The sequence below is a fragment of the Vicugna pacos genome, chromosome 3, assembly GCF_048564905.1.
Source record: "Vicugna pacos chromosome 3, VicPac4, whole genome shotgun sequence".
NCBI classification, from domain to species: domain Eukaryota; kingdom Metazoa; phylum Chordata; class Mammalia; order Artiodactyla; family Camelidae; genus Vicugna; species Vicugna pacos.
In genome coordinates this window covers 96,005,095-96,031,167 of record NC_132989.1, presented here as the reverse complement: position 1 = coordinate 96,031,167, position 26,073 = coordinate 96,005,095, and the positions used below count along the sequence as shown (strand labels likewise).

At 40.6% G+C, this 26,073-nt stretch overlaps 1 protein-coding gene across 8 annotated transcripts in view; it reads left to right on the top strand.

Annotated features, from left to right (window-relative positions):
- The window catches only part of SPEF2 (sperm flagellar 2), a 157,094-nt gene that overhangs the window by 107,921 nt on the left and 23,100 nt on the right, over positions 1 to 26,073 (top strand). For 6 of the 8 annotated variants that reach the window (XM_072958783.1, XM_072958782.1, XM_072958781.1 and 3 more), the window contains 5 exons: positions 1,007 to 1,187; positions 8,605 to 8,755; positions 10,560 to 10,688; positions 12,671 to 12,809; positions 15,469 to 15,698. In XM_072958783.1, the coding sequence (XP_072814884.1) occupies positions 1,007 to 1,187; positions 8,605 to 8,755; positions 10,560 to 10,688; positions 12,671 to 12,809; positions 15,469 to 15,698 (830 nt within the window). Of the gene's footprint in view, positions 1 to 1,006; positions 1,188 to 8,604; positions 8,756 to 10,559; positions 10,689 to 12,670; positions 12,810 to 15,468; positions 15,699 to 21,222; positions 21,779 to 23,052; positions 23,115 to 24,347; positions 24,444 to 26,073 lie in introns of those variants that run through there. The other 2 variants (XR_012071530.1, XM_072958784.1) reach the window with 2 other exon arrangements.

Genomic DNA, 26,073 nt, shown 5'->3' with positions numbered 1-26,073 from the left:
AGTCTTTACCTTAACATAGTAGACACGCGAATCTCATGTGTCTCAGTGACCAAGACTGAGCATCAACTGATTATTAAAATGTAAACTGTCCTGTGGGTAGGCGTATCCTGAGTTGTAGAGCCTCAACACGTTGCCTTGATAGGCATGGTGCAGTGTCAGAATTCCAAGCACTAAAAGTATCAAAGAGCCAAGTCCAAAAACCCCCTCTGATGCTTCTAAACCAGGCCACGCCGACTGTTTGCTGGAGTCCACAATCAGCTTTCTGCATCACCGCTCTGTTCCCCAGCAACTTGAGTTTGCCAAACCAAATGCTTGTTCCTTTTCCAATTTCAGCCAAGGCATCCTCGGAACCCCTCTCTGCCCATTCCTCACCCAAACAGCAGCTCTAAAATCTCTACATAGAGGCAGCAATATGGTGGAGAGCAAGGGAAGAGAAAGCTTAATACGGTGTTCCCACAGCACTTTACAGAACAAAGAGCCAGCCTTCATCTCCCATATTCAAGGGTGGAGAGGGTGGCACTCTCATTGCCTCCATGGGACACTCCCTTGCAGAACTCACATCTGTCATATCCTGCTTTTTAACTGCCCACTTCAGGAAGCCAAGCGCTAGTCATCTTAAAGAAGCGATGCCCACTTCTGTTTGGTTTGCTTTTCATGCCTCATGTATTCCTTGTTGGAAGTTTATGCCCTGGATACGTTTCAAAATTGCATTTCTTTATAATTGTAATTGTTTACTCTCCCTCCTCATAATTACTGAGAATTAAACCTAAAAAAGTATGTGTTAGTATTGCTTATTTCTAGTTTCCTCTTGTTATTAAGACTTCCTAGACCATAAAAATCTGATTATAGCTTTTCATAGTCTTTTCTCCATTTAAAGAATTCTTTCAAGAAAACTTTGAAAATTGAGATTAAAACAAGACAACAACATTCACAAAGTAACATGGTCACAAAAGTAGAATTCTGTGAAATAAAATCCCAATGTTTATTTTTTGGTTGTTTCCCCAAGAATTCCCCTAGTTCCTCGAAGATCCGTTTCTCCGGATTCAGCTGCATCCAGACCAAAAACGAAAGCCATACTGAAGGGCAAGATCAATTACTCGCTGGAAAATGTAGAGTTAAACTTTGAGGCCGATGAGAAGACGGTAATTGACACATGGCAGCAGGCTTCTTTAGCAATATCTCACGTGGTAAGCGGTGCTTATTTCTACATTTCCTTTCAGTTATACCCGTTCATTAAATCTCAAAGTTGGTCAATTGCTAGGAATAGAAAACTTACACAATGTTCACAGTATAAATCTATACCTCTAAGAAGTGGTCTTTTTTTATTATTATTATTCTGAAAGTAATAGGAAGTGAAACCAATCAACCAGCAAATACATGAGGTCAAAAAGGAGGAAACCGACATTTAGATTCTTTTATGTGCTGGACCAGGATTCCAAGTGCAGGGGTCTAAAGGGCCAATCAGGAAGTGTCAATGAGGTGGGTCAAGCATAAGGAAATAGGGAGGGGCGGGACTGTGGCTAAGTGGAAGTAACACCCCTATCTAGAGAGCCATGTGCTACTCCACCCTGACCACCTTTACCATCTAAGAATGGGACCCAGTATGGCCAAATTTCCCCATTGTAAAGCCAGAAACTCGGATTTTCATGTGAAACCTACTGATTTTAACAGATCAGAAATGAAATCTGATTTTTAAAAATTTACAGAGACAAGTGAAACGTACATCTGCCCTCTAGGCCTCTAGTTTACAACCTCTGCTAGGCATTTTACACAAGTCACCTATGGGGTAGATGTTATTATCCTCTTCACAATGAAAAACTCAGATTCAGGAAGGTTAAGAAACTTGCCCAAGGTCACTCAGTAGGTAAATGTCACAGATGTGATTTGAACCTTGTTCTGTGTGACTTCAAAGTTCATGTCCTTTCCACCTTCCCTGGGAGACAAAGAAATGATAGTCCCTGCCTGCAAGAAGCCTGTACCAAGTCAAAGGAGAAAGGAAAAGCATACAGATAACGTTAATCTAAGCAGAGACCTCACCCATACAGGAGGTGCGTGCAGAGTTTAGCTCGGATGACCTTGTTTCCTCATCCTTCAGATCCTGAGTCCACCGATGTGGTTTCTGTTTTCATTCTGTGCCAAGCCTTCTTTGAGTTTCCCTAAAATATCCCATTCAAACAGACAGCAGTGCCAACTTTCCAAAAGATTTCATGGAAAAGATACTGCATCACAATAAGCACTTCTTTTTTTCTTTTTCAATTTTTTCAATTTTTTTAAAATTGAAGTTTAGTTGATTTACAATGTGTTAGGTCCGCACCTGCCAAGCTCTTCATCTGCCCCTTCCCAGTTCTACCCACCCCTGACATCCCTGGGAAAGAAAACTTCCATCTTGCCTTTTTAGTAATTACTTTCTTGATTTTCTTAAGAGTTTTATTAGCCAAGTCTGTATCTCTAAACGGTATAGTTGAGCTTTGCTTGCTTTTGAGCTTTAAATAAATAGACCCATTGTTTTTGTCTTTTTGTGTCTTCTTTTGCTCCCCAGTATTTATGAAATTCATCCCATGCTGTTGGGTATAGCTGTATTCTCTTCCTTTTTGTTGTTGTATGCATTTTATAAATGTCACACTGTTTGTTTGACTAGTCAGCTACCGATTCACATCTGGGCTTCTATGCTCGGTGCCGTCATGGGTAGTGCTGCTCTGAGCATTTGTGTACGTGTCCACTGGTGCGAATGTGAACACATAACTGCTGGGTATATATCTAGGGGTATGTGCTGTCTGCAGTGCCAGTAGGTAATACCATATACATAATACTTCAGTTTTCACAGGTAATACTAAATCCTTTCCTCAATTTCACTGCAGTAGCATCTTCATCATAGATTAGGTGATGACATATCATAAATTAGGTCTGTTGCATTATTTCATTTGTTTATCCTTGTACACAAACCACACAATATCACACCATTTATTTGTTATCTGGATGAGCAAATCTTCCCACCTTATCATCTGCTAAGAACATTTAGCTCTTCTTGACTCTGATTTTTCGTATAAATTTTCTAGTCAGCTTGTCACGATTCACAAAAATATTGGCTGTAGATTTTTTTTTTCAGATAATGTTTTTCAAATTATGGAAATCTCTTTTCACATCTAGCTTACTATGAGGACTTTTTCATGAGCTGTATTATCAAATGCTTTTTCTGAATCTATTGAGATTATCACTTGGTGTTTTCTCCATTTTCTATTAATGTAAAGTAATATATTTGGTCAATTTTCTAATGTTAAACTTACATCACATCCCTGGACTAAGTCCAAGCATTGTAATGAAGCATCATTCTTCTTACATATTGCTGGATTTATTTTGCTAATAATTTGTTTAAAATTTTTTAATCTTTGTAGAAAAGAGAGAAGATTCTTGAATTTCTGTCTCGCATGCTGTTCTTGTTGACTTTTAGTGTCAGGTAGTACTAATCTCATAAACCCAGTTGGATGTTTCCCTCTTTCTGGTCTTTGCAAGATTTTGAGGAAGTTGGAATTATTTCTTCTTGAAATGATTGGTAGAATTCTCCAGTAAGCCATCTCAGCCTATAGTTCTATAGGCAGTTTGTAGGAAGGGTTTTTGTTCCTCCCCCACCCCCACCTCCACCTCCAAGGATTCATTTTCTTTGATAGATTATAGGACACTTCTATTTTCTGTCTGTTCTTGGCAGGAACTTAGGTTGGTTTCTGTAACTTTTATTTTGCTAGGAATTTTTCCATTTCTAAATTTTCAAATTTATTGGCATGATGTTGCTTAAAATATCCTCTTATGTTTGTGTTAATATTTGCAGTATATATTTGCTGTCCCCTTTGCCAATTCTGATGTTGATTTTTGGTGCTTTTGCCCTTCCTTAGCTTAACTCAGCCAGAAGTTTATCAATTATATCTATCATCTTTTCACAGAATTAACTTTTAACTTCACTACTTTACTTTACTGTGTTTTTTTTCAGTCTTAATTTTACTTTTTTCTCATTCTTTCCTTTGGATTTATTCCACCATATTTCTCTAGGGCTTTGAGATGGATGATAGTTTGGTGAATTTTCAGTATTTTTTCCTAATATATGCATCTGTTACTGTAAAGTTCCCGCAGTGATTTGCTTTAACTGCATCTCAAAAGTTTTGTAATGATGGTATTTTCCTTGTCATACGGCCAAAGCATTCTAGAAGTATATTTTTAGTTTTCAAAATGGTATGTTGATTTCTAGTTTAACTATATTTTAATCAGAGGTCACACCCTCAGTGAAATTTTTGAAATTTGCTTTGTGGTGAATTTCAGAAATGTTCTGTGTGTCCTTAAAATATATATTTCATTGTTATATATATATATATGTTTGTATATAAGTGTTTTATATATAAATTGCATATAGTTATTATTTTATTTATTATATATTTGTATTTAAATATATAAATAAATATTATGTATCTCATTTTGTAAATCTTCTTTATCTTCATTAAATTTGTTTTCTCCTTCTTTGAGTTGTTAAGAGAGGTATGATAAATTATCCACTGTGAAAGTGTATTTATTAATTTCTCTCTATAGTTTTGTCAATTTTTACTTTACATATATTTTAAAGTCATGGCATTGGGTATATACAAATTTTAAATTGTTGAATCTTTCTGGTGAATTGAACCTTTTCTTGTTCTGAGGTAACCTTTATCTATAATTCTTTTGGGGGAGAAATTATACTTTTAGATATCATTTACATGTTATGTATTTTTTCATCATTTCTGTATCTTTTCTTTCTTGCTTTCTTCTCCTCTCCAGAAGTTTGGAAATAATACATTCCATTACTGTTCTCTTAGTAGTCACCCTAGGAATTACACCATGAATTATTAACTCATCAAAGTCTAAACATTATATAGTCAATCATTATCTCTAGAGTTAACACTAAGTGTAATGTATGTTGCTTCCAAATTAATATAGGAAAAACAAAATAATTTAAAATATTCAATCCAAAATAAGAAAAGAAAGGAGGGTAAAAAAGATTCAGGATAAGCAATACAAATAAGAGTCACAAAATAAGAGACTAGATTTATACCTCAAATATCTCCACAGCTACATAAAATTTAAAAGGACAAAATAGTTCAGATAAAGGAAAAGGATTGATTGATTGATTGTTTTTTCTAAAGCATATCATGCTTATAAGAATGCAGAAATGATTTCCCATTCTTGACCTGAGAGGAAGATGGGGTAGTGTGATGACCTCCAGAAGCCATGGTAGAGCCTCAAACCCTCCACTTAGAGGCTCAGAACTCTGTGTCTTAGTTGGTACCATCTCAGCAAATGCTCTGTAGACTGACTAGATATTGCCTTCTGCTCATTCCATGGGCATTACCAATTTCAATACCTTGGTAATGTCATGTTTCTTTCTTAAAATATGCTTCTCCTTTCATTTACTTAAATCCTCTACTTTCTTGAAATCTTTAGAACTAGCTCCTCCCTTGATTCCTGACCGGTTTGTTGCCTGTGTCCTGAAACCCGAGCCCTCTATGATCACATGCTCTTCCAGTGCTCGTAGTGGTTACTGTCTCTCCCACTCTTGGCTCTTAGTATCTAGGGTATTGTTTGTCATTTCTATCTCATTAGTGTTTTCCTGAATACTTAGCTAGAGTCTAAAACTTTCTGATTACACTACACCTAGCATAATGCCCACTCCTAACATAATACTGAGTCCTCAGTACATTCTTGAGACGCTGCTGCTGCTGCTATACTGGTGACACCGATGTTCACATCAATGATGATGGCAGTGGCAATGATGATCATCACAAAGCCCACAACTGCCAAGCACCAGAGAGTAGGAAACCAGATGTACAAGTAAAGTACTAAAAAAAAAAAAAGATGAATATTCTTATTAAACAGCATAAACATTATTTATAAGTCTTATGAATCCCATTAAAATTACTTGAGGAAAGGAGATTTTAAATCTTACATTATTAGAAAGAGAAAATTATACAGCACAAAGAGCACTGGCTACACCTCTTGATTAAGCTGTGTGATTTTAGGGAAATCACTTAACTTCTCTGACTCTTTGATTCCTTGTCTGTAACATGGGAGACATTCTACCTCTCTTTCCTTTCTGGAATAGTTGAAAAGATCCAATGAAATAATGTTCATGAAAGTTTTAGAAACTAAATATAATAGATCATTATGTTAAGAAATGTATTCAAACTGTACCACTTAGCTTGTGAACTTCTAAAAAACCAAGAGAAACATGCACAGGAGGAAGGATTGTTTAGTATTTAATATTTGTAATAATTACACTTGAATCTGCTTTTATGTTTCTAACAGACTTTTATGACTTTGATATTATAGGACCTTGGGGGAACTTTTAAGTTTCAAATGAGACTGGCCTGATTCAGTAAATTGTTGCAAGGAGAACAGAACCAGCTGAGATCAGGGCAATTGAGAACATTTTAACATGGGCCATTTTCTACACAGCAGTTTTACCATTTAGTATGTTATGTTAATTTTTAGCAAAACTTTCTTCTAATTAGCAGGTACACAATGATTTCAAAGAAACAAGTCATGTTTAACACCTACAATGTCTAAAGCATCATTTCTAGAGCTTCGTTAGCCTTACAAGCTAGATTGTTGGATGTACTGTGAATTATGCTAATTTTTGAAAGAAATCCAAAGGTGTTTGAGGGAAGTGGACCAGAAAAATGTGGATGATGATAGTTATCATCATCATCATCATCATCACCACCACAAGGCTGTTTACAAAGAAGAAAAATCCAATTTTAAAGGAAATTGCTATCTTACCGTGCTTTGCAAGAACAGATTCAAAAATGAATTGCTTGCAATTTCGAGGGGAATGTTAACAAGTCTGCTTTCAGCTTTACGAAGAATTTGAAAGTATGGTATACATCGTGAAATCCGTTTTTATCAAAAGAGCATCTGATTAAAACACACACACACACACACAAAAACTGGCTTGCTCTCTGAAACCTTTCTGCATCCCTCCAAGGCTCTGCTGATACTGAAGACGCTGTAGTGTATTCTATGGCATATGGTTATTTTAAAACAAATTCCATCAATTAATAAACATTTCCCAAGCCTCTTCTCTGAGCAGAGCACAGGTGGAGAATACCAAGAAGCAGGGCTGGCTCAGCTCTCAGGAGCTCTCCGTCCATCTGGAGATTGGAGATGAGACTTAAACATTCCTAGAACAGTTGGGGACAGTTCCATGCTGATCATGGAGTATGGAGTTTGGCAGGAATCTGGAGAGGGCGGGTATTGGCTAGTCTATCTCTCCCACAAGACTGTAAGCTTCTTTGAGAGCAGAGATTGTGCCTCATTCATCTTTCTAGTCACTCTGTCTCACTTCCTCTTTCTCCTCCAGGCCCCTTATCCAGTTATCCCCAGAAATAACAGCAGGCTTGGATACAGCAAGTACTTCAGTAAACAAATAAACTTCCATGGGCCTCCATTTCCTCACCAGCTGTTTCATTGAGATTTTTAAGTTTTCCACCATATACTGCTAGTCGCCCCCACGGTGTTGTGCGAGTCTTCTTTCTTCCTTGTGGGAGTCTTGACTCTCATTTCTCAAGTTCACACCGACCAATTCCCCTCACCTCTCCAGGGGCAGTTGGATTTATTTCAGTAGGTCCAGCCTTTCTAACTGCAGGCATGGTCCCAGCTGTACAATCCCTGAGACAAGGCCTTTTGGCTGCCTGCTGTGCAGGCCCAGCCTCAGGAGAGACAAAGGGACCCCTGCAGGGCCCCACCCCTCCCCATTCACCAGCTGTTGTGTGGTGACCACATGACTAATCTTATACCAGGAAACCTCTGAGCATCAGAGGAGGAATGGCTGAGATGGAGAGAGGCTGAAAGCCCCCAAGTAGAGGAAGCTAAGAACGAGCGATGAGGTTAGCCTGTGGGATAGGTCATCTTCACGAACATTGCACCTTCCTGGGGTGATGTCAGAACAGAACAGAAGCTCGATTCAAATGTCTGTGAGCCCGATTAATACAGGGCGTGCACTCCTAACACTTGGTTACAGGGTGTGAAAAATTCTCACCCGTCTTATGTACAAATCACAGACATACATAAAATACATAAACAGATACACTTCCGCAGTATTAAAATTTCATGGAGGGGAATGTGATTAGGCGAAACTGACTTACAACAATCAATAATGAAAGAAACAAAAAAAGATTGTGAAACCCTGATAGAGGGGAATGCCCCAGACTGAAGACTGAGATAACAGGAACTTGGAAGAATAGTGGGTGTTAAATCCATAGGCTCTGACATTAAAAAGAAAGACATTTTTGCATCACTGGGGAGCTGTCGCAGATGGGATGGCAGGAGGAAGTGTAAAGGTGCATTCTAGGACGGCTTGAGAAAGTGAGTGGCCTCAACCCAGATGGAACTCAGGGAGGCCACATTCTGGGACAGGGATGGGCTTCCATTTAAGTAACACATCAAACGGTGTTCTGTAAAGATTGAGCACATGGCATGGTTATTTGCAATGGACAAAGGTTTCCAGGCAATTGGGTGCTGGTTCAATCCAAATGGTTACCATCTTTCATAAATGTTGCATTAACTGAAATATTGCTCTGCTACAACCAGGTGGCTGCTGAAATTCAGCAGAGGCTCATGGAAGAAGAAAAAGAAAACCAGACAGTAGACACAAAAGAAAAACCTCTGCTGGTGGCTGCAAATAAAAAAGTGAAAAAGGAGCCGCCACCCCAGAAAAAAAAAGAGGACAAAAAAGGAAAAGGTATTCATGGTTTTAGCATCCAGAACTCTGACTGCTTAAAATGCTCCTTGGTGAAAAATAGGCATTTAACCAGGCACAGGGGCCTCTGAGCTCCTGGAATACTGCTCACTAGGTTTTACTTAGACACTCAGGCTTCTGTGAGCCCTAGTGTTAGCTGGTGAACCACACTGCGCGCAGCCCCTTCTAACTTGTTTACCCACATAGCCAAGTGGGTCCAGGGTAAGATAAACCTCAAAGACAGTCTTGGACATGTGAAAAGAACTCCAAGATGACACTGAGATCTGAAAAGTGTGGGCAAGGGGGTTGACGCTGGCTGCCTTAACCAAGAGAGGGTTACAAACTATCTCTACATATGTAAGTTTTAGGTTTAATTCCAGCAAGTCCTTCCATCCTGGAGGCCTCCTGCCTAAAACTCTGCCTCAGAGGCAACGTGGACCAGGAAGAGGAAAGAAAACTCAGGTTGAGAGCAACCTCCAGTGAACCTTAGGGATAAGCTCTGCCACATACAGTACCCTCCCCTCTGAATGTTTCCACCTGCACATTTTGGAAGTGATTTGAGACAAGAGAGGAAGAGATGGAAGCACGTGAGCAAAAGTCAGTCCACGAATCAGTCGCTCATGGTGTGTTTGTTGGCACCCACCATGGTGAACACCATGATGGGTGCTAAGGACCAGTTGGTCCGGCCCTGATAGAGCTGTAGTTCAGAGGCCGAGACAGACAGCTGACCGAGCACTGTTCTTTAGTGGGGGAGGTACAAGTCCCTGGAGAGCGCGTCACCTTGTCCATCCAGGGGGAAGGGAAATGCTTCCCAGGTGGAGTCTGATCGAGCAGCCGCAGTAGGACTTAGGACAAAACCCTGAGGCTCGGGGGTGGGGAGGTGGTGACCTCTGAAGCCAAGGAAAGAGTGACACCACAATAAAGAGCACACGACTTTAGTTCATCTCAGACGGTAAACATAAAGGAAATAAGCTGCATTTGAAGGCAATGCTTCCATTTACTTCAATGGTATAATTGGTTGAGTCCAATCTCTTAATTTTACAGACATTAAAACAGGAAGCCAGAGAGATTAAGGACTGTTTCATCTGTAACTTACACTTACATCCACTACTGCAATTAAGACACCTTATTACAGTATCTCCATTGACATGTGTCTTCTCCTGAAAATTTGAAACTCTTGAGGTCAGATCTTCAAGAAAGATGTATTGAACTAAGTAGAATCATATAGGTGGGGCCTGCAGCTAGAATCGCACTGTCATCTCTTACGGGCAGATTCTCAGACAAACACTGATAGAATCTCATTTTCGAATTCTCTTATGTATGCACTGAAGTACCTGTAGTTAAGTGCTAATTAAAAGATATTGAAGTACATTACGAATTCTTGACCATCAGCTACGTTTCAGACATATCTGCTTGAGGTTGTTCTCTGTTCTTAACTTCATGAGGACCCGGGAAGCACTTGGCCAACACAAGTATCCCTGGTGGAGTGGTACTTCTCCAGGTGGCTATTTTGAGGTTTGCTAATTTCTGTCCCCAAACTCTGAGTTGCACCCTCTTTGGAGTCTGTAACCATGTTTGTGCTAGCCACATGCCTCATTTTTCCATGATGCTACATGAATGTGGTGTTTTTATATGTGTCCAGCAAGATAGCACATGGAAACAACTCAAGGAAAGACGATCAATATTACATCACTCATGCTGTCTGGACCAGGGTCTCTCCTTTCCAAATCACTGAAGGTGTATGCTATACACTCCACTTTGTACTCATTTTATCCAGGTAACTCAGCACATTTCACTGCTTTTTCAGGTAAATCCTCACTCACGGCAGAAGCTGCTCCTGTGGTGGTACCAGTAGAGGTGACTGCTGAAGTGGAATTAAAAAACGAACTGAGTCTCAGAATAAAGGAAGAACATCTCACTGCCCTGCAATTCGAAGGTAGCAATTAGAAAGGAAGAAGATGGTACTTTGCAGTAGGAAACAGACCATTAGGCAGACAGCCCACGACCAGCTCAAAGTGTGTCTATGAGGACACAAAGCCAGCCGACAGAAAGGTCCTACTCTTGGTTTGGTGGTTTTCACGTGACCATGTGAAGACTAGATCTGACCATTGTGTGACTGTCTGCTGGGATCTCAAAAAGGGAATTTGGGAAGAGCTTAGGACAGCCCCAGCAGTGACTCAAATCTCAAAGATTAGGAACAAAAGGAATATTTTAGGGTTGGTGTGACTTTATAGACTGAAAGCAGGCTTAGGGCTACCGAAGGAGGTGGTTCTTTCTATGTTATAAGAAGAAAAATTTAGGCCTCTCATTAGGAAAATAAACCCCAACTAAAGGTTAATAGGTTCTGAAAGTGAGATCTTGGAGGCTGTGAAAGAGCCAGTCACTGATTAAGGGCCTCCCTCTCAACAGAGAGCAACAATTTTACAAGACAGTCTTCCTCTGGCTTTTCCAGTTCCTGTAATACAATTCCAAATGGAATTTGAAAAGATCAGGAAACGAAGCCAAAGTCTCCTAATTGAAGAGAGACCATAGTCAAAAGACTAGATGACAGAACCATAAAAAAGCAGCACTGGGTACCACGCTGGGTCACAGGAACTACTCAGTGACACACTGAGGATGTGTCCCATCTCTGGCTTCTCTCCCTTTCTCCCCTCCCCTCATCCTACCACCATCTGCTTTCAGAGTCCCAAGAATCAGTAAAATCTGAAGGATATTAAATGTGGGAATCAGGGCACTTGCTTCTCTCCCGCTGCCTGTCCCCACATCTGCTTTCCCTAGTGACGTGTCCTTCATCCTTCAGTTCATTCTGCACATGATCCCTAGTGTGGCTAAATTCACTCGTTCACACAATGAACGTCTACTGAGTTTCTGTTGTTCCCAGGCCTATTAACAGAAACATATATACCCAAACACAACATGAACAAACAAATAAAAAGAAAACCCAATCCACAGGAAGAGAAATGCAAGCAATCACTTATCATATTTTGTGATATCGGAGACATCCGATATACAGGATGGAGGGAGCCCAGGGGAGTCCAGAAAGACTGCCTAGCAGGTGGATTCCTGCTTTGGTTGAACTGGAGGAATGTGGGGAAATATGTGTGGGGGACAGATCGAGAGCAGGGGCGGAGAACTAGGAGGCCAGCAGTGAGTGGCTTGGGAGCCTGAGGCATCTTCTGGGAATGAATGATTAGGGAGACAGAGGGACACAGAAGCCCTGCCAAGAAAGTTACATTTCTCCTATGGCAACTGGGAGTAAGCGAAGAATTCTGAGCAGAAAGCGACTGTGATCTGTGATGTGCAGGTGAGACAGGTTACTCTGGGGGCTGTGGAAGTGGATTCAGATTTGAGGAGGGGAGAAGGGAGGCTAGAGAAAGCAGGATGGAGGTGATTGCTGTAGTTGAGGTGAGAGCTAAGCAGGTACCCAAACGTGGCGACAGGAAAAACAAAGAAGAAAGACTGGGCAGATACTTCAAAGGTAAAATCTGCAGACCTCATTGTGTGCCCAGAATAGCAATGAGCCCTGGAACCACAGGCTTCATCGCCTTTCACCAGCGCTGAGAAATACGATGGCACCGCCTTCCCAAGGTTCTAAGAAGGGAGATCCAGAGACTTAGTACCCTCCCCTTTTCAAAATTCGGAAACTGTTGTGTTTTCCTATTCCAATTCATCAAAGGGGATATTACTATAAAGTGCAACACTTATAAAGCTGAATTACAGTTTTGTTTTAAATAAACTGTCAGCACCTCTGCCACACATTGTTTTGCTTCTGAGCTGGATGAGGGATCAGTTATCCATATTGGTATAATGTGTGCATAAATAAAACTAAAGCATAATTGGCTTAAAATTGAATTTGTTTCATCAGAAAATGCACAGCATATAATACATGAAAACATCCTTATTTCTCTCTTTAAACAGAGAGAGCCACCCAATTTCGACTTGAACTGATAAAGAACAAAGCCCTGGCTTCCCTGGAAGACTTAGTCACAAAGGCGGTTGATGTATATAAACTCACAGAAAAGTGGCTCGGTGAGAGGTACTTGAATGAAATGGCCAGGTAAAGTACGCGTGACTTTTTAAAAATACCCTTTGTTAATTCCTGAAGACCAAAATCTGACAGATTTTTAAGGTGTTTACAAATGTGAATTACATTCACAAAGAGAAATTTTGACCCTTTAGGAAATCACATACACACTGGTGTTGACTCTTTAACAGTAAATCACGCATCAAAGGGGGCTATTGAAGCATCCGATTTTGCACATTATATATGAGTTTGGTTTTCACACTGCTCAGTGAGGACCTTAGTTTACAAAGTAAGATTATAAGTCATTAGAAAAATTTTTTTAGAAGTAGTATAATGTTTCCTGTCTTTCTAATGCCAGACTTATTATTACTCAGAGCCAATTAGTGGGCAATGAAGAAGTCGTTCACTGGAATGTTTTATCAGCTCAGCCGATTCCCATGTGATAGTTCTGCTTTTCTGTTGGGTTCCAAAGGCTCCCCAGACTCTCACTGCTAGTGAGGGGCAGCGAGTCTTACCCTCTTAACTCTCCCTTGAAAGGCATAAAGAGGTAGCGCAGCTGAGCAGAAATAGCCGTCAACAGAGAGTCAGGAGACCTGATGGTCCAGGAAACAGGGAATCTTTCCTTGTCAGTAAGTTACAGCATGCCTAATTGCTTCAGGCCCCATGGACTTCATCTATAAAAGAGAACACTCTAACCAGGCTACTCTAGAGGTTTCTACTAGATCTAGATTCTGTGATACACCACAGTTTGCAATAAACATTTACTGGAAATTTGGAAGTTACTTCCTACAGACGGCAAGTATTCTCAGAAGCAACCACGGCCAGCTAGAAGATGGTTGCTATGGTTTGTTTTCTCCAGTCCTTGTCTCATAATGAAAGTCCTACTGTAAATTCCTCAGCTTGTTGTCTGTATCTGTGGCTCTGTAGTGAAATGCACACGCACGCACGCATGCATGCGTGCACGCACACCCTTCAGCCTGGTAACCTCACTGCAGTAACGCTTAAAATAATTTGCCTCTGGATTGCCATCAGTTGCTTAACAGCATCACAGAGCAGTGATGTTCAGTTCTGTTCTCTGCCTGCTACTTACAAATGAAAACATGTCTTTTTCATTCTTAGGGTTCACAGTGCCCATCCTTGTGGCCATCAAGCATAAATGCTTTTTATTTTTATCAGATATACTCCTATTTCTCACACTTATTTTGTGTGTATATATCTCTCTGACGTCTGAATGTGGCCACAAGGAGTTAAAACCTAAGGCAGTACAGCCATGCTTTCTATTTTGGTTCTTGCAAAAATTCTCCAGTGACAAGAGAAAAAAGAATAGGGAGATCTATCAGATCCCTTTGAACTTCAAATCTTACTTTTCATTTTCCTGGCATTTTTACCAACCCCCAGCCCTGCCTTGCCGCTCCCTTTTTGAGAAGTTTACTCTCTGTGACCTTCCACTAGATGGCGCACTTATTTTGTTACTCTGGTCATGTCTGGGTCTCTGAGAGTGGAGCCCCTCCTCACTCAGGGTTGTGAATTCAATAGCTACCTAGTGCCTTCTCCTCTGGCCCCAGCACACAAATACCATCGAGCATAAACTACCTAGATAATACATACTCTACGGACACTCACGAATACAGCATGCTGGAGTTGAATTCAAGATTCTCTTTTGAAGGAAAGCATTAATGTTATTTTTTAAATTTTTCAGTATATGAATATTTTTTGTGTTCCTGAGTTACATAAGAGCAGATTCAATATGCATTTTTCTGCCATGTTCAATCTTTATTGCAAGATATAAACAAGACTTTCTGTACTACAGTGATACTGTACTTATTCCTGTAGAAAACTTCTCTGGCTTTTAAAGTGACCTTTAATTAGGGCCATGACTATAATCCTCAGTACAGCCTAAATCCACGCCCTACGTGAATAACCATAAGGTATGGAGTTGTGTAGTTCCTGGCTCCATTGTGAAGATGAAGAAGTCTGAGAGCTCGAGTAACTTACCCAAGGACCCATGGCTGGAGACGGGTCTGGAATGAGAACTCAGCTTCCAGGGCTCCGCCCCCTGCCCCGCGGTGGTTCCTAACTATGGCTGCTGAGACCACGTGTTTAGCCAGGAGTTGCTGTTCTCCGAGAAGATGGCATAGGAGTTTCAGTGGATTATCTCCTCAGAGTCTCTTCTGTCAAGTGTATCTTAGATAACATCAAACTCCTTGATACAAAGTTAGAGAAAAGCCACTTTTCTAGAAAACCGTTGCCAAATTTGATTCACTTTACATGTAATTTGTCCCGATTCCAAAGAAATGTGTTATTCTAACAATCCTGTTTTACAGGTTTGTCTGCCATATAACGTGATTCTGGTTCATACTTAGAATGAAGTTTATCTCTTGACATAATCTTGCTTATCAGCAAAATACATTCTAATACTAAAAAAAAAATTTAATGGAATCTCTTTTTGTTCAAATTTGTATTAAAATGTGTGACTATTAGCCCTGTAACAAGCATGTATTCTGCTTCTAATCTACATGTATTTATTTATACCCTGCCTTTTTACAAATAGGTTTGAAGAGAAATTAGAATTTTTAAACATGCGGCTTGAATTAACTAACTGAGCTATGGAATGTGTGTGTCTAATAAGCAAACACTCTTAATATGATAGTATCTTTAATGGGGATAACCCTATTCATTTTTCCACTTTCAGCGTGGAAAAATTGACGGAGGTGGCTCGCTATCACATTGAAACATCTACCAAAATTCAGAGTGAACTTTATTTAGGCCAAGAAGACTTCTTCATTAAGGGCGATTTAAAAGTCTTTCCAGATCCGCCTCCTCCCGTGCGCCCTGCACCTGTAGAAAAAGAGGAAAATGGCACCCTGACCATTGAACAACTTGACAGCCTTCGCAATCAGTTCTTAGATATAGCACCTAAAGGTAGGGAAAGTAATTATTATGAAAAGAGTAGGGGCGGAGGGGGGAAGGTTAAGATTGACCAGGATGGCGATCCCCTATCCATAAGTAAAACAGCCCTCTGGCACTGTGTGGCATTAAAACAAGTCCTTGCTTTCCACAAAATGGATCTGAACTAAACAGAGAAGAAAAGTGTCTAACCCTTTGGGAGTGCAGTGATCCTCATTCCTGCCCTCCCCTGCCCCTGGCCGGCAGGTTGATAAATTTGAGTATTACTCCATCTGGCAATTGAGAGACAGCCTTCGTGCATACTTCTAGTTTAAGTTTTGTACTAGGATTATGAGTGTGTGTTTCTGTCTCCCCCACTAGTCTGTGAAGGGAGACCAGGGAGTAGAGAATTTCCCTTTTGTATTTGCCTTTTTCCTCAATGTTTTGGAGACCACGAGCAGAACCTTTGTTAACCCATACTTGCTTAATGGATTAATTAATCTGTTCACATGTAAGAGTATAGTTATTTTCTGCACACAGATTCTTTATTTCCTTCATATTTTATTATCATGGTGCTGTAGCACCAGGCTTTTTTAAATTTCAGAATCTTTCTGCATGTAGATTTTCATCAATGAATTCCATCCATTGATAGCACAAATAATTCAGACAAATCATGTAGGATTGTATCTCTATTCTGTAAGTCAGGATACTGAGTCACAGGGCAATTGAGAATCTGCCTATGGTCCTGTATCATTCAGGACTCTCCGGGTTCAAAGGGCTGCCCCTCCCTTCCCACTGAACTAAATTGCCTCTCATAAAGAGGTTTATCTTCCAACAACTCCTACTTACTGGAAAATCATTACTTTCCTCTAGAGAATAATCAACTAACATTTGTCTAGTACTAGCACAGTTCTACTTTCACAATGGTTGTATTTCACTTATTTTTTAAAAATTCAGTGTTTCCAGAAAAGCACATTAGATCTCATTAGTTAAAAGAGAGTTACTTTGCTAAGTCTGAAGACTCCTTGCTAAGCCCAGTGGGTGAAACAGGTGTAACTGTGTGTCCCTGGATAGACCCCTCCCCTGGCGTGTATCAGCTCATCTAATCAGCTTGAGTGGAGCTACACCTCCAAGATATAAAGGCACACACTACAGCAGTGGATGGACACCAACTCAGGTTAGCAGCATTTGGGCAGGAAGCAGCAGGTACCCCCAAAATGGCCATCAACAGGTACAGAAAAATCTCAATTTTACAGAGCCACCAAAGGAAATCCCTTCAGTCCTTTAGTCAGGCAGATTCCACCCTCTTCCCCATTGTGAGGGCTTCACAGTGTCTTTTTATTGCATATTTCCTTCTTCAAAGCTGATTTTACTCTTCATTTTGTCCACACTAATTTTTACATATAAAATAGAAAGAGGTATAAAAATTCAAGTATGAAATGTGATTTGCTTTAATCCTAAACTAGGGTGACTAGAAGCAGGTCAAAATTAAAAGTGTTTGGGGGCCTTTGAATAGGTGAAAACTTATCAACCACTCATATCCCTTTCAGAAGGGACCTTACTATTCATGTTAACTGTAATACATTCTTGGCTCCAATCACGTAATCAGACTTTGCATTTCAACTAAAAGTTAAAAACAAGTTATAAGTATCAGCTATAACTTGACATGTGTGTTTCTTAGAAGATTAACTCTCAAAACTGTTGGGGCTAAAAATGTCATCTGGTACATTTGTCTATTTTCAGAGTATGGTAAGACACAACGGTTTTCAATGTACGCTGGGAATAAGAAGGAAGGGAGAAGAAAGGGAGGGAGAGGAGGAGGGAGATAGTTATATACTTTTTTTAAAGTAAATATAAGGGGAGGATATAGCTCAGTGGTAGAGTGCATGCCTAGCATGCATGAGGTCCTGGGTTCAATCCTCAGTACCTCCATTGTACTTCTTTTTAAACTTACTCTGAATCTATAATTATTTCAAAATTTTTAAAAAATTTAAAGAAATTTTGCACATAGATAAATAAATAAATAAACCTAATTACCTCTCCCACCAGCATAAAAAGGGAAAAAAATTTAAGGTAAGTATAAAAGGAAAGCCACTTGCCTTAGGGACTTAGAATATAATTTGAAAAAGCAATCAAAGAAGAAGAAAATATAAACTTCTACTTAGGTTCTTTCTGGAACAGAATAGGAACTTGATAAAAGTGTTCAAGTATGCAAAGCAAAGGAGAATCAGTGTGCAACAAGGTTGGTCAGGAAAATTTTGTGATAAAATACCTTGGAGGGAGGAACTGAAAGAAGTCAACAGTGATGTAATGGCAAAGATACAGAGGCTATTTAAAGTTGGGGGAGTAGCCACTAGAAAACGTGTAGAATGAAGAATGAGTGTGGTTGCTCGAGGGAAGGTTAGGAACTGCTCTGCTTTTCCTTCCCCAGCTGCATGAATTGCAGGAAAACAGGTGCAGAGGCCTCCTCTGTCTGGGGAACCACCTCCACCCACCCCAGCTGGCGAGTTAACCCAGGTTTAAGAATAACAGTTGTAATTAATGCAGAATTTACAAAGCTATCCAATCCCATGGAATTGGGGGATCTTGATGGATCAAAATGAGTTACAGACTATAAGCAAAGAGCCTGAACCCTTTGTTATTAGCTCAGTTACCCTGTTTGAAAAAATATACGTTGCATATGGTGCTTCTTAAGTATCGGGTAGTCTATCAATAGAAATGATACTCAATGTTGTCATTTTGCTAATGTATAAAGGGAAACAGAATAATCATTCCATTTTCTGCATCCCAGAGTCACAGAATTAGAGGTTCTCTGATGCCATCTTAGAAGTCAGGCAGGGAATGCTGACTTTGTCCCTCTGTGAGGAAGTCCAGGAATTACCACTCACCCCTTCTCCCAGTTCACCTGGTCCCCAAAAGCATCCTCTGACTTTAGTCTTTCTTCCTCATTCTTGCAATTGTTGTTCACTGCCTTAAATCTTTTGCATGAATTTTTTTTTTGATCATACTCCTTCTAAGATACCTTCCATGGTATTTACCCTAGAAATCTATAATTTCAAAACATGATCTTAGTTGAGGTGGTAACAGTTTGAAAGCATAGAGCAACTGGCTGAAAGTGGTACATTTCTAAATGCGTAATCCTTAAAAACTTCCTGCTTGAACTTGAACACTGCTATTATTTCTAAGCCAAGACATATGAGCATTTCCTTATACTATTTCATATTTACCAATGCAGCCTATGATATCTAGGATGTAAGCTTCGAGCTCACTAAAATATATTAAAATCTGATTAGTAGGTGAATTTTTCTACAAAAAAGCACCCATATTTGCACATAATAGTCATTATGTTACTAGGCCCATAGTAAGATTTTTTTAGAAAATTCACAAAGAGTGTTAATATTGTTAAGTTACACTTTATGACTTTTAATTATGCTACATAAATGAAATTATTGAGGAAAATGGATAATCTTTCATTTAAAAATGACTGAATAAATACTTGTGAGTAGCTGGTATCATGATATTAATGGAAAAAACTAAAGCTTAAGAAGTTTTTCTGAGTGTTGGTTAACCTCCATGGAAATTAAAAGTCTTCATTAAGATAGTCCTTACTGAAAACGATGTAAAATTGAAAATGCATCATATACTGGAATGCTTATGTTTATCACTCCTTTCCTGGGCAGATTCTGCCACTTGTGATAATTCTGAATCTCCTTTAGTAAGGGTAGTCATTAGACATAAAATATCATTTGTTGATTGTCACAAATGTGCTAGGAAAAAAAACTCATCTTACACGTGATAATCACACAAAACATAAGGAAATAGCTTGTCTTGGTAGCATTTTTCTTGCCACCCAGCAAAGATCTATACTTAGAATTTAGGAGCAGCTTAGGTAGGAGACAGCCTGAATTACCAGATGTGTTCTGCATGGACTGTCCCAGGAACCGTTCCCATGCACATACTCCCAGCACAGAGGGATTCAGTGAACATTTCCTGGATTACGGCAATAGCCAACATCGGCATGGCATCAGGCCTTGCGTGTCAGGCCTCAGGCCAGCATTTCCATGTAAATTCACTTCTTCTCCATTGCTGGATGAGTAAGCAGACCCAACCATGGGTAAGAAGAGTCATACAGCTCCTTCCAAATCCACTTCTTGTCCAATGACTGTAATAGGATCTTGAGCAAGTTATTTAACACCTTTCAGTCTCACTTTCCTCATCTGGAAAATGGGATATTTCAAGGGGTTGTTATGAGCCTTAAATTAACTAATACATGTAAAGTGCTTTAAAAGTGTCTGGCACATAGCATGTGCAATTTAAGTGTGATGTAAGCCATTATCACTTGATTATATAATTACAGTAACATTATATTATTATATAATATATAACATTTTACAATATTGATACTAACGATGCTTATGATTATCCAAAATGTTAGCTCCATTGCTGAAGGTGCACACACCCTAATAGGCACCTGCAGCATTGCCCGAGAACAATTCCAGAAAAAAAAAAAAATCGCAACAGCTAGTGGAATTGAACCATGAGGAACGTGACTCCCTGGCGACCTTAAGAACACAAAACCAAAACACTCATTTTATGTAAGCTCTGGATGGGTACATCTCCTCCCAAACACCAAGTGCCAAGCACGTCAGGAAGACACAGCCTTTCTCCAATGGGAGCAATTTGAAGTCTGTGGAAACTGGAACACTTTAGCCGTGTTCCAATGTCCCCACTTAAACCACAAGAACTCCTTTTCCTTGTCAGCCCATCAGTACTCCGTGTAACACCTGTAGAGATTTGGTTCTTAGCAGTTTTGGCTTCTTCTGGGAGGCTATTTGGAGAGCATACCATCCCGCAAATTCTGTACCCTTTCCTCCAAAGAGAGGCAGCATTCAGTTGTTCGAGTCCCTTAGCTTTGTTCTAAAAACTGACAAGGGCCCCTCCTTCCGGCCCCTTTTGGAGATCTTTAGACTCAGTGACTGGCCTAAGACAAGTTCAAGAACTCTCAGCTGCAGTGGCTTAACAAGATCATTCAGCGATATGGTTTTTACAGGAATTCAAAGGAGGAAGTAGTTATTGCCGCCCGTGTGTGTCAGCAAAGGGTTTAACCCGTGGGAAGCTTCTGGACAGACGCTTCCAGGAAGAGAAGCAGGGCAGGGTCTTCCAGGCACAGGCGAAAATGGAATCGACATCGAGATTTTGAGGTTGCATGACATTTAGGGAACAGGCAACAGACCAGCTAAGGCAAGTGGCAGGAAGCTAGGCCACAAAGAGCTGGTGGCTGAGTTGTGAAGTCTCAAGTGGCCCTCAGAGGACATGCAGGAGAGATTATCAAAGTCATTTAGAGCCAAAGGACTTGGAGAGTGGATTAGTGGGAGAATGAGGCTGTGTCTGAGAGCAGCGGACGCTCCCGTCTCCGCACAGAGCCTCCACGCACGAACCGAGAGGCAGCGGGGAGGGCACCTGGGTTGTTGCCTGAAAGAAGTAACTAGAAAGTTTGGGGGGTTTCCTAAGCTTAGTGTCTCTGAGAAAATTCTAAAACTATGATACTCTATGTTTGCAGGTAAGGAAGCCCCCTATTTTGATCTGAAAAGTCTTTAAAGTAGTCTGACATCTACACAGATCAAGAAATACAGCAACGTTTCCTGGGAGAGGTGTGAGAGAGAAGGATCAATGATATTAACAGGAGTATCTCACCAGGGGGGTATGAGAGGAAAAAGAAGTGAGGCCGCCAGGTGCCCTGCAGGTCCCTCGGCCAGTGAGCTCCTGCTTGCCCAGATTCAGGTCACGGACGTGCAGTATGAATTGAGAAGCCTTTGGACCCGGTGAAACTGTGGTGGGCACAGGCTCAGGAGGAAACATGTTCCTGTGAAGCCAAAGAATTTATTAGGCGAATGAAAGTGTATGCTCCGAATTCGAGATAGCACCTTCTGGAAAATCTGTCCATGAAACCGAAAACATAAGTATCAGCTAAATCAGTAGTGAAAGTTAAAGACTTTTCCTTTAGCAACATGATTTCTGCTTTTTTCACACGTTCATGCATGTCCACCAAGGTTCCTGTGTGTAGAGCAGGCCCTGAAGGCCGAGGGTGGGAGACATGGAAGTTACCCCACGTGCAGGTAAGAAACAAAGGTAGGAGGGAGGTTTGTTTTCAATGAACACAGAAACATCTAGGATTTGGAAAAATCCTTCAAACAAACAAACAAACAAACAACCCAGGGCTTTGTTTTAACAACAACTGCAAAGAGACTGGTTAAAGGCAAGCTAGAAGTTAAGTGCAAATAGAATAAGAAAGGCAGAGGCAGACTGACTAAAGGCAAAAGTTTTCAATTCAAAGATGTTAAGAGATACGAGACTAAGAAAAGCAATTAGGAAAGATTGATTTTCTTACAGGTCTACCTAGTACTCAGCCCTCACCTTGCACATTCTGGAGCAAAGAAGAGGTAGGTGTGTTTCTGTCAGAAGAGCTCAAAGTCCAGTTGAGGACTGAAAGCCTAGGGCCCTAAAACAGGGCAGGGAAACACCGTGTGTGTCAACACAAGGATTTTTTAATATAACGTCACAGAAGCACAGAGTCCAGGTTTCACTGCGCTATGAAATAGCAGTGTCATCAAATGAGCAGAAGGTGAAGGCAGAGAGAGGGATGGTTGGTTGGTCTAAGCCATCTGTGTTCTGGGAGAAACTGTATTTTAGGACAATTTGTGGAACTTTAATTATTTTGTCCTTTTGTCCAGATAAATAAATACCCTTTTTTCTGGCAAATAATCAAATGATTGTCAAAAATTAGACCTTTGGGGAAAAGAAACAGATGAAGCATGCGGCACAGCTCCTTTCCAGAACCACCTGAGAAGGGCACCCTTTTGGAGCAAGTGGGCCCTGTCACCGCCAGAGAAGGCAGGACTGAGGCGGGAGGGAAGAGGTGTCACAAGCAAATCCTGCAAAAAGCAGTGTCCCTCTCCTGCGTGGAGATAGATTCTAGAATGAAAAAGACCACAGCATTCTTTGCCCATAGGAGAAACCTGTAATGTGAAGTGTGTAAACTTGGGGGGCTCTGGAGTCAGAGTGCCTGCTAGTGAACCCAGCCCCACTACATGTGACCACTGTGACATCGGGCAAATTAATTAACCTCTCTGTGCCTTAGGGTTTTTTTAATCCATAAAATGGCTAGTGATACTAATAATTGGTCCCTTTTCTGAACTATAAAGTAGAGATACTGGTTTAGGAGGATTAAATGATAGAAAGCACTTAGAGCACTAGCCAGAATGCCTGCTAAGTAGTGAAAACTCACTAGAATTTTTCCAGAAATGAGTAAATGCGAAGGGGCAGGGATTAGGCAAAACCGAAGGGAGGCATTGATGATTACTTAAAATAAAAACATGGAGTTATTTTAAAGACAGGGAGCCTCCAGATGGTGTGATTCGAGTCACTGAAAAGCAGAAAAGGCCACGGAAACTTGACCATTACCTTCCAAAGAGGAACAACCAGTTTTTAAAAATTTGGCTTAAAAAGTACCCTTGGCTTGTATATGATGAGATTCTAAATCTTATGTTCTGTGGCCTGTGTCGTAAGCATGGAATGAAGTCAAGGGGAAACCAAATGAGTCTTTTTTACGGCACCGACAACTTCAGGACCGAATTTCTCAATGCATATCATCTCAGCGAGGCTCACGCCAGAGCTTCCCTAGTGGAAGCGACAAGCGGTTCTCCAGTGGGCAGAGCCACCACGGAGCTGATGGTGAGGACCATGAGCAAGGTGACCCTCGGGAGGGTGGAGAACCTGTTCAGGTCCTGCCATGCTATCGCCGAAACCGGACGTCCCCTCAAAGATTTTATCTGGATGTGCACGCTGGACGACATGAAGGGCATTGACATTGGCCTCATGTTCAGAACTAACAAATCAGCGAGAACATTTACATATTTTATTGCCGAAGTAGAATGGAGAACGCTAAGAGAGAAATTAGAAAAAAGTAAGTTCTTCTCTGTCATCAGTGATGGGCTCATAGACAGTTCCATCCAGGAAGCTGAACGCGTGTACGTACAGTTTGCCCACGCAGGGAAAGTGCATTGCCAAATCGTCGGGGTGCAGATGGTGGAAAAGAAGGATCCTCTGGCAATAAAAAATGCCATTGAGAAAACTCTGGAGAGAAGTCTTCAACTTCGGCTGTCGAACCAAGACTGGGCAAAGAAGCTGGTTGGTTTTGGAAGTGATGGTGCCTCCGGCTCGGAGGCAGAAAACAGCAGCGGGGTGGCCCTGCTTTTAAAAGAAATCCAGCCATGTGTGCTGGCTGTTTACTGCTTTCCACATCACCTTGAGCTATCGTACAAGGCAGTGTTCCAGAGTGTTCCCCTGTACAACCACGTCAGAGACCTTCTCCAGAGCATTTATTACTTCTATCGTAATTCTCCTCTCCACAAGAGTTCTCTGATGGCCGGTTTCAAAGGCCTTCACCTTCAGCCTGTGGTGCCCTCTCCAGTAGGAGGTGGGAGGTGGCTTCAGGGATTACAGGCTGCCCTCCAGAACTTTCTCAAGGGATATCCAGCAATTGTCCAGCAACTGCATTCGGTAAGGAATTTTGAAATACCATGCTATTTTAGTTTTTCAGAATAAAGAGAATACTTTTACTGAGCAACTTGAAATAATAACTTTGAGAAAGATAAACCACTATTTTATCTCCCACCTGTGTTACAGACAGACGAAAGCAGAAATGATACCAGTCATCAGAAAGCCAAAGAACTTCTAGACTTCCTTCTCCAAGCAGATGTTGTTAAATTTGTCCACTTCTTGGTGGATGTCATTAATATTCTTAGCATTCTGTCCTGGGTCACTCAAAACAGAAATTCCTCAATTGCTGATGTATTTGCCACCTTAGAGTCAACACTGGACATGCTCAGAATATATCAAACAAGGTAAGGTGTCAGCGATGATCTGAGGGTCTGTCAGACTAGACAGTTCAACTTGAGAAATCATTTGCTAGGTGCTTTTTCATTTAATTTGTCTATTTGGGGGGATTTTTTTCCCTCCCCAGACCGGGGCCAAAAGAACGGAGGGTGGATTCAGTCACACACTTTCATGGTAACTGCCTTGGAGGAAAAGGAAACATTTCTGACGTGAGAAACACGGTTTTAACACATCTTATCAAGAGGCTGCAAGGCTGTTTTAGAGATGCCAGCCAAGATGTGGTGAAGGCAACCACAATTGGAAGCTTTAAATTGTGGCCCGCCAAGATCAATCAAGGTAACCTACCTTGCACGGGCTCTGAATCTGTTGTTCTTTGATTGTCTGTACAAGTGTCTTTCAGATCTGTGACTTTTTTGTGTATTGATTGCAGAATTTGGAGAAAAAGAGGTGTCCGTCCTGATTGCACATTATGAACCAGTACTGGAAGCTGCCAAGGTGAAAATTGACGAAGTGGACACAGAATGGAGCATGTTGAAATTAGAGATTTACGCTAGGTGAGATGAGTAACATAGCTGATATTTACAAATATCTTATTTGGGAGTCTCAATCTTTTACATTTTTTTTTCATTTTCCCTCCTAGATTTCACAACGTCCGCAAATTGACCTGGGATTTGGTGAATTCTGTTTACTTCCACAAGTACCCGAACATCCTAACACTAGTTGACCTGGTGCTGAGCCTCCCGGCAAGTTCAGCGGAAGCAGAACGCGGCTTTAGTCAGTTGAAGCACACCAAGTCCCAAATGCATGCCAAGGTCAAGGCTGAATGTATGACGGATCTCCTGATAATTCAGCTGAGTTCTCCAGACATTAATAACTTTGACCCCAGGAAAGCCATTCGTTTATGGAATACAAGAACATCATCTTCAACTGTTGACTCAAGACCTAATTCGGATTGTTCATCAAACTCAGAGAGCCATTATGAAAGTGATCAGTGATGTGACAAATGTTGACCTCTTCATTGAGCATAGCAAAAACAAAAGCAAAAACAAAAACAAATCCTATTTTCAAAAGCCTGAAACTTAAAAGTCACTAGTCTTCACATTGAAAATGAAAAGCATTTGGCATCTTCCAGACTTACAGAGCAAAAATCCAAAGATGGGTTTTCCTCTAACTTTCTAATTCTAGGTGTCTATTCACACATGATTTCACATTCTTTGGGTGAAGTGTATACTTCCAAGCAATGGTGTTATTTTGATGTAATCCTTCTGAGAGATATTGCAGAGGGTTACTAGACTAGGATTAGGATCTGAGTTCATTTAGGTCTATTTTTCCTGGATAATTCTAAATGATGATTGCATTAGGTGACTAACTTACAACCAAATTGAAAGAGAGCTTTGTTTTGATTCTTAAACAAGATTTATAAGCTTATCTGTTTCTGTTACTGCATTTTATGTGAAAGTCATTTCATGACATGCCTCGTTCATTTAAATAACAAGGCCAAAGATTAAAATAGTTG